The sequence below is a fragment of the Xenopus laevis genome, chromosome 8S (assembly GCF_017654675.1).
Source record: "Xenopus laevis strain J_2021 chromosome 8S, Xenopus_laevis_v10.1, whole genome shotgun sequence".
In the NCBI taxonomy this organism is placed as follows: Eukaryota; Metazoa; Chordata; class Amphibia; order Anura; family Pipidae; genus Xenopus; species Xenopus laevis.
In genome coordinates this window covers 100,338,309-100,351,993 of record NC_054386.1, presented here as the reverse complement: position 1 = coordinate 100,351,993, position 13,685 = coordinate 100,338,309, and the positions used below count along the sequence as shown (strand labels likewise).

Here is a 13,685-nt window from a genome sequence, read left to right as displayed (position 1 = left end):
GTTTTATATACCCTGGAGCTATAGTGCTATATTAGGAAATATATTGACTTAATATGAATAGCCTTGAGTAACCTGGAACTATAGCAGGGTGCCATCCCAATGTTTCTATATATCTGTAACCTTGTTATGAGCTAAGGGGGCCCAGTCTGAAGGTCAGTTAGGGGGAGTTTTGGGGTGGGTGCTTATTTGTGTCCTGGGTACCCCTGGAACTATAGCAGGGTGACACCCCAATGTTTCTATATATCTGTAACCTTGTTATGAGCTAAGGGGGCCCAGTCTGAAGGTCAGTAAGGGGGAGATTTGGGGTGAGTGCTTATTTGTACCCTGGGTACCCCTGGAACTATAGCAGGGTGACACCCCAATGTTTCTATATATCTGTAACCTTGTTATGAGCTAAGGGGGCCCAGTCTGAAGGTCAGTTAGGGGGAGATTTGGGGTGAGTGCTTATTTATACCCTGGGTACCCCTGGAACTATAGCAGGGTGACTGTTACCCCAATGTTTCTATATATCTGTAACCTTTTTATGAGCTAAGGGGGCCCAGTCTGAAGGCCAGTTAGGGGGAGATTTGGGGTGAGTGCTTATTTGTGTCCTGGGTACCCCTTGAACTATAGCAGGGTGACTGTTACCCCAATGTTTCTATATATCTGTAACCTTGTTATGAGCTAAGGGGGCCCAGTCTGAAGGTCAGTTAGGGGGAGATTTGGGGTGAGTGCTTATTTGTGCCCTGGGTACCCCTGGAACTATAGCAGGGTGACACCCCAATGTTTCTATATATCTATAACCTTGTTATGAGCTAAGGGGGGCCAGCCTGAAGGCCAGTTAGGGGGAAATTTGGGGTGAGTGCTTATTGGTGGATCTTATGTTGCTCGGCTAAATTGCCCTGACTATCTATCACTCCTAGAGTGACCTATGAAAGTGAGTAAAAACTGAACCTGAGCTCTGCAAGTTAACAGTGCTACCCTCTGTGATATAATATATAATGATGTTATAAATTTCCCCGGTGAGTACAGTGCTATAATTTTCTCCTGAGTAGAATAACTAAGACTCCTATATAGGAAATATTTGTACTTAACTATATTTTTCTGTATTTGGGTGGTAACTTTAAGTTGTATCTCCCTGCAATGTTTGGTGTATATGTATTTTATCTGAATGTTAATTATAATATATTATAAATAGTTTTTTATATCACTGATACCTGTGGATTCTCCAAAAATACAATATATAAATCTAAATCTATATATCTATACCTATTTGTTTATAAAAAAAAACATTTACAACGGTTTTCAGTCTTTTTAGATCTATCCATATTTCCTAACTCAATAAAATGTTCCTTTAGAGGAAATAGTATGACAATTAGTATAAAATATATACTTGTTTAAGTCATTTTTTTAAATAATATATATATTTTTTTTTTTATTGTAAATGTGGTTTTCCACCAGCGCAGTGAATAATCTTTATCTACTGGAAAATGTGAATAATGCATTGAGAAGTAGTTCAAGTCTTTTTTACTATATACATTTATATTCAGTTGAGTATAACATTTGTATTGACTTAAACTGGTTAATTCATTTGTCATATCTTTAAAATTGACCCAGACACGCTATGGGTTTTTATTTTCAGTACAAATCCCATTGTAGGTAATTTTTCTATGGCAAATTATAGGATTTTTGTTTAGGTTACATTTTCATTAAAGAAAGGCAAAAAAATACTTTTATCTCAAATGTGTTTTTTTATTCCCATTTTTGTGGGGTAAATGTTTGTTGCATCAGAAATAAAATTCTGCAATTCACTTTATAATTATGCTTTGTGTAATATATAAATTGAAAGTTTTTAAGGTTTCGTGTCTCTAGTAAACAGTGATTTGCCTGAATATAAAAATAAAGAATAATTAGGAGAGGAAATAACATCCTTAGATGAATGAACTGTACAAATATTATAAAAATACAAAAGTACTCTAATAATTAGCTATATCTTGCTAAAAATAAATATAACGGTAAGCTTCAGTTTATATCTGTGGGTTTGGCAGCTAATAACTGTACAAAAATATATATTTTTTTAAATGCTAAATATCCACCTAACTATTAAGTTTTATAGAGAAGTAAAATAATGTTGAAATACTAAGGGGGTTATTTATCAATGGTCGAAATTTAAATTTATTTGAATTTTTTACTCGAATAAATTCGAATGTACTCACAACTCGAATGGGAGGTTATTTATAAAATAACTCAAACGTCTAATAATCGATCAAATAGCCCCAACCCAAAAATTTGAATCCGATTGGAATCAAGTTGGCAGGTTTTAGGTGGCGAGTATTCGAATTAGAACTGTTTCCATGGCCGAGGTGTGATAAATCTAACATTCAAATTTACACTTGAATTGGTGCTTTTAAATTCAAATTTGTCACTTTTGACAAAAAAAAAATTGAAAATTGGAATTTGAATATCTGGAAGGCAATTTACATTTTCAAATGGTTCAACTGACCCCTGCCATGGACTTGTAAATGAACTTGTCAGGTTTTAGTTGGATGAATATTGGAATTAGAATTGTTTCCATGGTTGAGGTGTGATAAATCTCACATTCTAATTTGCATTCGAGTTGGTGCTTTTAAATTCAAATTTGTGACTTTTGACAAAAAAAAAGTTTGAAAATTCGAATTTGAATTTACCATTGAAACCTTAATAAATATGCCCCTTATTGTTTGAATTTCTATATTTTAATTCCTATTAGATACAAAAAATTAAAAAAAACAATTACAAACCTGGGCTTTGTTGATTTCAGGTTAAGAAGAAAATCTGTTTCTAAATTGACTGGTGTCAATAAATTAGAAGGTTGATTGGTTGAAACTCACCTGAGGGAGAAACCAGTAAAAACTCTTTCAGTTTGGGGAAACTTCAGTAAGAGCAGACAAGGAACGATTATTCATTTTAGAAAGTCGTGTGATTAAACGGCAGTTTCAATATTACCAAGTAGAACAATTCTAAATGAGTAATAACACTGAAATGTAGTATTTGTGATGGTAAATGAGTTCAATAATTTCAAACAGTGATTGTTGTACTACAGTGCGATTAAAATATTTGGCAGGGAAGTCAACACAGTTTCTTAGACAATAATGGCGGTTCTTTGCTAAAACTCACTATTCAAAAAAAAGCCAAACAAACTCCCAACCTCAAATCTACTTCATTTACTAATAAATGTGATGGAAAAAAAAATGTCATCAACATCGTGCTTCAAAACGAATTGTGCAAATATTTTCGATTTGACAGGACATTATTGAATTAGAGAGGGTACAGAGAAGGCCAACTAAGCTGGTAAAATGTGTGGAAAATCTTAGCTATGAGGAAAGACTGGCCAAGTTGGGGATGTTCACACTGGAGAAGAGGTGCTTAAAGGAGAACTAAAGCCTAACTAAAGAAGTGCGTAGAAATGTTGTACATGATGTTTTGTGCTTCTGTACCAGCCCAAGGCAACCACAGCCCTTTAGCAGTAAAGATCTGTGTCTCCAAAGATGCCCCAGTAGCTCCCCATCTTCTTTTCTGCTGATTCACTGATTCACATGCTCTGTGCTGCTGTCACTTACTGAGCTTAGGGAGCCACTCACAATATACAGTACACATAGAATAGAAATGTCACAATATAAGACTGATTAGTAATTAATACACATAATTACTACATGGCAGCACAGAAACCAGTGCAATTAGCATCAGAATTGAATAATCAGCAAACCTGTAGTATCAGCTTATATTACAGCCAGGGAAGCTCATTTTCTGCTGGATAATTAGTGACGAGCCCTAAGCTTAGCTTCTCAACAGCCAATCAGAGCCCACTGAGCATGTGAGTGTCACAGACACTTTCCAAGATGGTGACCCCCTGTGACAAGTTTGAAGTCCTGGATCATTGCTGCTATTGACAAGCTCAAACTTTAGCCTCGTGTAATAAGTTCACTATAAAAAATATGCAATTTTTAGCCAAAATTGTCACAGAGACAAAAAGTAGCCATAAGTAAAAGTCTCATTGACTTTAATGCATTTCGACAAAAAAGTTGCTGAGACAAAAAGTCGCTAAGACAAAAAAGTTATCACAAGAAAAACACGCATAATTGACTTTTGGAGTGAGAAAAAAACTTCACATCAATTTCACAAATTTTTTTCAGTTTTGCTAATTTTTCAGCAAAGCGAAATAGGACAGATTCGCTTATCCCTAATCCAAACATGTCATTAGAAGTGGAAAAATGTCAACATTTTTTTTTTTTCTTAACAAAATATTTTTGTAAATCTCCCCCAAAGAGTTGCAAATTTGGGTATAACATGGTAATCACAAGAGTTACTCTGTTTTCTGCCCTTTGTACCACAAAAAAAATAAAGGTTAAGGTAGAAAAATGTAGTAACCTTGCTTGTCCTCCATGATATAACTGGTGGTACTAAGTGGTACATGTAATACTTCCTTTCCCCCATAATCACCAATTTATTAGTCCCATCCCCTCTATTGTTTCTGCCTATCCTCACAGATTTCTTAATGTGCAGGGTCGTGCCTGCCATAAGTTAAGGTGAGAAACTTGCCTCAGGCACCATTGCCCTGCAAGTTACTAGGGGTGGTAAAAAGTTCCTCCTGATAACTTCAAGAGCCAGATTTTTTTGAGTTTTAAACAAGAAATTATAAACTAGAGATGCGTCTCCCCACAGACCCACTTCGACGCAAGATAAGATAAGAGAGGTGGGGAGGGGAGTTGCATCACAGGAGCCTCCTCAGGGTGGTTTAGGAGCCCAAATATTCCCTGCTAATGTGTGGAAAGGTAGAAGATCCCTGCAAATAGAGTTACCCTTCCTTATATGTGAGTGCCCCTAGTGTCAATAACTTGTGCTAAGGTAATGTAAGTTTAGTTGTAATGCAAACCCCAGCCACTAGAGAGGGATAGAGTGCATAGGTTATTTAAGGGAAGGACCCACCCAGGATGGGATTGTTCTTCATCTTCTGGACATAGGCTAAACAGGATCAGGTAGAGTGAGGGTCACCTAGTAAGAAGTACTATGTACTTCAATTAGACAGGTAAATCGCTAGTATGGGTAGCCCAGCCCCCAACAAGGACATAGTGGTGTAGAGGCCAGGGCTAAGCCAGAGATAGGGCAGAAGTGACAGTTTTAGGACCAGTTTTATGGAACATGATGAAGCAGGGACAGGGAAAATTCCTACCTGGAGTAGGGCAGAGGGGTGTAGAGTGTATGCTGGGCTGCTAGGACCAGGAGGTGGTGCAAGGTCCTCGAAAGGGATGTGTCTATGGCAAGCAGGGTTGTATTTTCACTAGTGGAATGTTCGGCAAGCCTGTTGGTGAGTCTGCCTGAAAAGTGAACATGCATGGAAACAATTGGGAAGGTTTTCCTGGCCGGTGAGCTTTACCCGGATCAGTCCTAAAAAGCAGTATTATCCTAATACTGATGGAAAATCATGTGACCTCCAGTGCTATTGCAGGAAGGGTAGGAGTTATCTGGCTTAAGTTTACCCCCACTATAGTGGGAATACTTTGTTTAGACCCTGGGGATGAAGAAGTTGAGTAAGTTATGGAAGGGACTAAAGCATGACAATAAAGAGAGGGCTAGGCAGGAGGAGAGTCATAAGCCCAAGAATGAGTTCATGTTGTATAGGGCCTGGTAGTTATCATTAGTCTAGGGGCACAAGGTGCAGGATTACAGTGAAGTCGTCTGTACTGACAGTTACCTTCAAACCGCTGTTGCCTGATCTTATAAAGGGCTAAAAACAAAGTATATTTCTGTAATTTTGTTGTTCCTGTTCTTACATGTGTTTCTTTGTGTGATCAGTTTGGGAATGTCCTACTGAAGCTTCTGTCCCACCTGTGATTTCCTTCTCACCAAACTGGGCTACAATTTTTTATGGTGAATCTGTAACTCTGACCTGTAACCTGGATCTGAACCCTGAGGGGGAGAAGAGATATTCCTGGTACAGAGATAATGAGCAAATAAACCAATATGAGCAGCACTTTAGAATTAAATTTGCCTCCTGGGCAGACAGAGGGAATTATCAATGCCAGGCTGGTGCCAGTGAAAAAAGTGATGCAGTACGACTGGATGTTTCTCATGGTAAGTCTGTATCTCATTTATAAAAATCCTTAGATCTGGTGTCTGTTATTTATCAACTGCAATTTTTTTTTTGTATGTACAGTATATTATATTATGAGTACCGTATATACTCGAGTATAAGCCGAGTTTTTCAGCACCAAAAATGTGCTGAAAAACTCTACCTCGGCTTATACTCGAGTCAGTACACAAAACCGAAAGGCTGCGCTTCAGGAGAACAAATGGTGTGTGAATGGAGCTGTGACATACAGCTTTAAATGAGAAGGAAAGGCTGGAGACACTTGGGGTGCCAAACATTAGGCACCCCTAGGTGATTGTAGCGACTTACCAAGCATCCCCAAGTGATTGTAGCGACATACAGGGGCAGCAGTAATTACCGTAGTGCGATAGGCACAACATTCTGGCCCATTTTGAAATGATGACCTGACACTTAAATAAAGGGCAAATGGTAGGTATGTACCAAAAGTAAAATCGGAATCTTTGGGCTAAAACAATCCTTAAAGGAATGTTGTCATGGGAAAACATTTTTTTTTCAAAATGCATGAATTAATAGCGCTGCTCCAGCAGACGTATGCGCTGAAATCTGTTTTTCAAAAGAGCAAACTGCTTTTTTTATATTTAATTTTGAAATTTGACATTGGGAAAGACATATTGTCAGTTTCCCATGTGCCCCCAGACATGTGACTTGTACTCTGATAAACTTCAGTCATTCTTTACTGCTGTACTGCAAGTTGGAGTGATCTCAACCCCCCCAGGAGCCCATTAGCAGAACTATGGGAAGGCAACGAAACAACAGCTGCCTGGTAGATATAAGAACAGCACTCAATAGTGACTATGAAGATTTTCATTCATCCAGATCATGGTATATCTAATATAACACTAAAACAACTGGACTTGCGGAGTAATCATTGAAGTGTCACTACTCATCTGAGCAGCTTCTTCGACACCACCTGTCTGCTACATACAATGCTGTTCTAACATCTGTACCCCTGGTGGTTTCAGAACACTTCACATATCCATTCATGTAACTCTCACAAGTAACACCTGTATCTAGGAGTTGCATGGCACATTGGATAATCTTATCACAATAACTATAAAGCAATCGCAACTTGTGTCAATTTCAGATGTCACCTTTATGAACAGTTACAATGTAGCAATAAGAATTTGAGCCTGGCACTAGCAGATTTACTGCAAAATATTTATTTAACACACGACATGTTTCGGACAATAGTCCTTTATCAAGTGATTGTCCGAAACATGTCGTGTGTTAAATAAATATTTTGCAGTAAATCTGCTAGTGCCAGGCTCAAATTCTTATTGCTATATTACAAGCCTTACATGGACTGAGGCTGAGCTGAAGGCACGCTGAAGGCTTTATTGGAACCAGGACACTCACCTTTTGTGAACAGTTACAATGTGTCATTGTGATTAGATGAGTTGTTGTTGGATGAGTGTATATGCCGAGGCGTCACTTGAACTGATGAAGCTGCTCGGATGACTAGTGAAACATCTTCAAAGATTACTCAGCAAGTCCAGTTGGTTTAGAATTACTTATATTAGATAGCACACTTAGTAAAATCCAGGTCCCACTGAGACACATTCAGTTACATTGAGTAGGAGAAACAACAGGCTGCCAGAAAGCAGTTCCATCCTAAAGTGCTGGCTCTTTCTGAAATCACATGACCAGGCAAAATGAGCTGAGATGCACCTACACACCAATATTACAACTAAATACACTTGCTGGTTCAGGAATGACATTTTATATTGTACAGTGAATTATTTGCAGTGTAAACAGTGTCATTTAAAAACAAAAACTTCAAACTTAAAAAAACCAAAAAGTTTGCCATCTAAAACCTAGCAAATTTTTAATTTATTTTTATTTTGTGGTGTAGAAACTCCAATGTGTTACTACTGCAATATTATTTAATGTAACTTGATTTCTTTTTAAATTAAGCCTCAGTCATCCTACAGACTCCACCTTCGATTCATGAAGGAGATTCCCTGTCATTTAGATGTCATTATAAGCGCCCATCCAATGGAACATATTTTCATTTTTACAAGAATGATCTCGCCATAGACCAAGCGCAGTTTTACAGGCTGGTGAAGCAGATACAACTATGTCTGGCACTTACAAATGTTCTATACAATTTGATCGATATGATATATACAGTCATGAGCAATTCATTCATGTCACAGGTAAATTATAACAAAAAGTGTGTTCTCTTTAGCAGGGGATATTGAAATAGCTCTTAGTACCAAGCTAATCCCAAGACAGGTTTGTTTCCCCCTAAGGGAAATGGGAGAGGATTCAGAAGGGGTTTTATCTACCATTCCATGGATCAACTGACAGTTAGGTATCATTAAGACACAAAAAAATGCATGTCCTTTTTCTACCTCATCTACTGTGTTACTATATAACTATATTGAACTGTTACTATGTGATTTCCAGAGGGTATCAATTCAGTGCAAAAGGCCCAAATCTACTCCACCCATTTGGGCACCTGCAACATAATGTAGGTTGAAAATTACTGGAAGTTCGTGATGAGCGAATCTGTCCTGTTTTAGTGAAAACTGTCTGAAAAAGTCTATTTTTGTCCAGGCGAATTAGGAGAGAATTTTTTTTTTTTTGAAAGCTGGAAAAAGTCAGAAGAAGGCAAATAATTAAAAAAATATAAAACAAAAAAATGAAGACCAACTGAAAGATTGTTTAGAAGACAGAAAACATAGAAATTTAATTTTAAAATCTTTACTTATTTCTCATCCAGAGCTATTTACTATTCCCCATATAAAAGTGAATCCTGGTGACATTTTAGAAGGAGATCACATGACCATAACATGTGACACAAAGCTCAGCCCACGCAGAGCGACTACAGAGCTACAGTTTGTTTTCTACAGAAATGGGCACAATGTGCAGGGATTCAGTTCATCCAACCAATATGGAGTCCCCTCAGCTCAGCTGGAGCATTCTGGGAATTATACCTGTGAGGTACAAACTCCAACCGGAAGTGTGAGGAAGAGGAGCAGTGTGTCATATCTTTGGATACTGGGTGAGATTTCATAATTTTTTAAAATAATTCTAATTTGTCTTGCTGTACTTATCCACCTGTGTCTGTATCTAGGGTTTTCTTTTTAATCAAAAAATTAATAAGATAGAGAGATACTCTATATATACTGTATGAGCTCATTTGAGTAGATTCCATGACCATCCTAGTTAAATTACAGTGGGTGATTGATACTGGGTAGATAGATGTGAGAGGTGATATGTCTTCATCTGTATGAGAGATCCTTTGAATTGCCATGGCTTTGTCTAAGTATTCTATAAACTATAGTGTGATCCATGGAATATTTGTGTAATATAAAATGTAAACTGTAGGGGTTGGGGAAGCTTTGATCTCTGTATCTTAGTCAACCAACAATTCTCCTTGATCCAAAAATCGTACATATCTACCTAAGTGTCTGTCTTGAGTCTAGACTAAAGTAATGATCTACAGGATATTGGGCCTGATGTCTTGAGTCTAGACTAAAGTAATGATCTACAGGATATTGGGCCTGATGTCTTGAGTCTAGACTAAAATAATGATCTACAGGATATTGGGTCAGATGTCTTGAGTCTAGACTAAAATAATGATCTACAGGATATTGGGCCAGATGTCTTGAGTCTAGACTAAAATAATGATCTACAGGATATTGGGTCAGATGTCTTGAGTCTAGACTAAAGTAACGATCTACAGGATATTGGGTCAGATGTCTTGAGTCTAGACTAAAATAATGATCTACAGGATATTGGGCCAGATGTCTTGAGTCTAGACTAAAATAATGATCTACAGGATATTGGGCCGGATGTCTTGAGTTTAGACTAAAGTAATGATCTACAGGATATTGGGTCAGATGTCTTGAGTCTAGACTAAAATAATGATCTACAGGATATTGGGCCAGATGTCTTGAGTCTAGACTAAAATAATGATCTACAGGATATTGGGCCGGATGTCTTGAGTCTAGACTAAAGTAACGATCTACAGGATATTGGGCCAAATCAATGAGACAAAAATGTTCTTCTTATTCAGTTCCAGTTTTTTCCCATAGACTTCAATAGAGTTTTCACATGATAAACCTTTTTGTCATTGAATTGAATCAGGCCCTTTATTTCCTAACACTAATTTGGGTGTTCAAATATTCATAGATTCAAAGACAGTAAGCTCTTCATGGCAGGGGGCTTCTTCCTACAAAACTCATCATTTCCATTCGGTTCCAGTAAAGAACCTGGGGATACAACCTAAAACAAGATGAATGTTCCTTAACCTGAACTTTATGAGATACAGATAGCCTTCTGATCAAATCTTAGAGGATAAAGACAACTCTTCAATTCCTTTAGGATATTTGTGGTATCTTCTACTTGGAAGACACCTTCACTACATCTACATACCTTCCATAGCCATACTGCAGGAAGTATTTAAAGGTTGTGTTGGGCCAGTCTGATATAGAGTGATGTGATGTGCCTTATATCTTATACTGTCACATTCCAAGCAGAGATCAAAACAAATTGTATATATAATAAAAATTGTGAGCTGGATGCTTCCATACATATAGATGGTCTACCCATTTTGTCTTATTGAAACTGGGCTCCTCCTACTATTGTTGAATGAATTATGTTGTGTCAATACAGACCATTTTTATTCTTTACAAGATTGAAGTATGTTCATTCATGATCATGGTGTTAGAATATTTCTATTGATGGGTGAATTTCTCCCATTTTGCTACGATGAGAAATTCGTGAATTTCCCGCAAAATTCGAGAAACAGCGAAAAATTCACGAAAAATCTTGAAATCGGAAAGTTCATGAAAAAAAATTGTGCAATTCAAACGTCTTCACAAAAAAATCTAGCATTTCGAACTTTTCCCAAAAAAATTGAGCAATTCAAATGTTTTCACTGAAAAGTCTAGCAATTCTTATGTTTTCCCAAAAAAATCGAGCAATTCGAAAGTTTTCACAAAAAATTGTGCAATTCGAACTGTTAGCAAAAAAATCTAGCAATTTGAAAGTTTTCACAGAAAAATCTAGCAATTCAAACGTTTTTACTGAAATTGAGCAATTCTATAGTTTTAATGGAAAAAATCGTGCAATTCAAAAGTTTTCACAAAAAATTGTGCAATTCAAACTGTTCGCAAAAAAATCGAGCAATTTGAACGTTTTCACAAAAAAATCAATCAATTTCAATGTTTTCACGAAAAATCCTGAAATTCGCAGCAAATTCGTGCAAGGCAAATTTATTTGCCCTTCACTAAATATTTCCTTATTTCTTTTCAAGAGCTGTTCACAAGCCCCTATGTACAAGTCAATCAATATAAGATTCTACAAGGAGATAACATGACCATAACATGTGACACAAAGCTCAGCCCACGCAGAGAGACTACAGAGCTACAGTTTGTTTTCTACAGAAATGGGCACAATGTGCAGGGATTCAGTTCATCCAACCAATATGGAGTCCCCTCAGCTCAGCTGGAGGATTCTGGGAATTATACCTGTGAGGTACAAACTCCAACTGGCAGTGTGAGGAAGAGGAGCAACGTGTTACATCTTTGGATACTGGGTGAGCTTTAACCATTGTCACACACATATGGTTCTTGTAAGGGTGGTTTGTTGGAAGCCTTCATCAAATGAAACAATCTATGTGTATGTGTGAGTGTGTCTGGATGTGTAACTTGCTGACAGGTTAATTTCCATGAATAAACCAACCAGCATGTTGGGTAATATGTTGTAAAGTGTGATTAATGGATGAAGCGCTTTGCACTACATTGTTAAATTATGTAAATGATTATTTTATTGGACTTAGAGCAGGCAGCCCTGAAATCTACCAAGTATTTGTAGAGGTTCTTTTCAACAAATGTGCAAAATGTGTCTACGCTAATTAGGGTGTTGGATAGGAAGATAACGGCCTGTACCCATACCCGTATGTTCCTAGTGGTCAAGCTGTATCAAGTATTTTTGGGTTTATTTTGTGCTACTAAATAAGGCATCCAGTCCATTAAGAACACACAAGTTGAGTTTCAAAAAAATGTTACATAAGAATGTCCTAGGGGCTACTCATCTACCTTGTGCTTCTTACATAGTGCTGAACTCGTCCGTAGTCAGGCTATTCTTCATTCACAATGTCCCCTACATTGTCTTAGACATTATTTGGACTTGCCTACTTGCTCTAGAACACACTGGGGGTCATTTATCAACACTGGGCACATTTGCCCATGGGCAGTAACCCATGGCAACCAATCAAATTGCTGCATTCACTGGCTATAAAAAGCTAATCACTGATTGGTTGCTATAGGTAACTGCCCATGGGCAAATTTGCCCAGTATTGATAAATGAGTCACACTGGGTTTCCCAGAAATATGGTGGAGGAAGAGAGAGATCTAAAAAGTATATGGGGCTTATAGAGCTGGCTGGTTACCCGTTATAGTGATTAAAGAAAGTAATGACTATCTGATAATCTCAAGCAGACACAATTCAATGCAGAGAACGACAGGCACTTGTCAGGGGCATGATATAAAAAGGGGCTTAGTCATTACTTCTGTGACCCTTGTTTAACTAGAGGACGACACTAGGTGGGCACAGATGCACCGCTAATATCGTACAAAACTATTTTTCGTATGATATTCGGTGATCGTATGGTGGGAGACGAGCTGATTAATATCGGCAGAAGACTTGGATATCAGTCGGCTCGTCAAATGGCCCAAAAATTTCGATTGGGCACCCGAACATTGGCCATTTTTTGTTCTGAATCATCAGATACAGGTAGAATTCTATTGTTTCTATATGTATATCTGACCATTCAGCTCTACACGTATGTATTGAAACAAACGATCTTTCTTGGCAAGATCTTTTCCAGTAATTGTAACGTCTATGGCCACCTTGAGTTTGTACATTGTAAATCAGTATTTGTAGGTACATATTTCTCAGTGATACTACAGCAATGATTGACCAATGTCAATGTTCTTTCCATACAGAGAGAAGACACAGGCTTCTGGTACCAGTACTCATTGGGATTCTGCTAGTGGCACTAGTGATATCTACTGCCGTCATCATCATCATCATAAAGTTCAGGCACAAATTATTATCACTCCTAATGTCTCAAAAATGTTCTAAATCAGGTAAGTTAACAGGTGACATCGTAACATGCCTTGTTTTATTATCCAGTTCCATGGTCAATGTTCATGTCATGTGTAGTCATACTGGAATCCAAACTGGTGTGCCACCATGAGGACTTCCGGAACATCAACCACGGTGGAACCATGTGATTAAAACATATACGGCTTTATTAATGTATTTAAAATACAAATAGCGGGCAGGGGAATATGAAGCTTAACGTGTTTTGTGACTGTTATGTCACTTCATCAGGAGCATGGTCGCCCTCTGCAGGCATCTCATATAAATACCAATAATATGGAAAACACCTGTTTAAAAAGTCACGATATGTACTCATCCTGGAGCATTTTCTTGGAATTTACATCAAGGAAGGAGTTGATGTTTCTGCTGCATCCATGGACCTGTATTTGCACCTTCACGTGAATAATCCGAAGCAGCGTATTGGTGCTCAGCAGAAGAA

General features: G+C 37.6%; 1 protein-coding gene across 1 annotated transcript; it reads left to right on the top strand.

Moving 5' to 3' along the window:
* The first annotated feature begins 5,304 nt into the window (after window positions 1-5,304).
* LOC121397650 (Fc receptor-like A) lies at window positions 5,305-13,377 on the top strand. Its single transcript, XM_041574709.1, has 4 exons — window positions 5,305-5,323; window positions 8,778-9,134; window positions 11,394-11,675; window positions 13,277-13,377. The coding sequence occupies exons 1-4, from the start codon at window positions 5,305-5,307 to the stop codon at window positions 13,375-13,377; spliced, it is 759 nt and encodes a 252-aa protein (XP_041430643.1).
* Window positions 13,378-13,685: the final 308 nt, after the last annotated feature.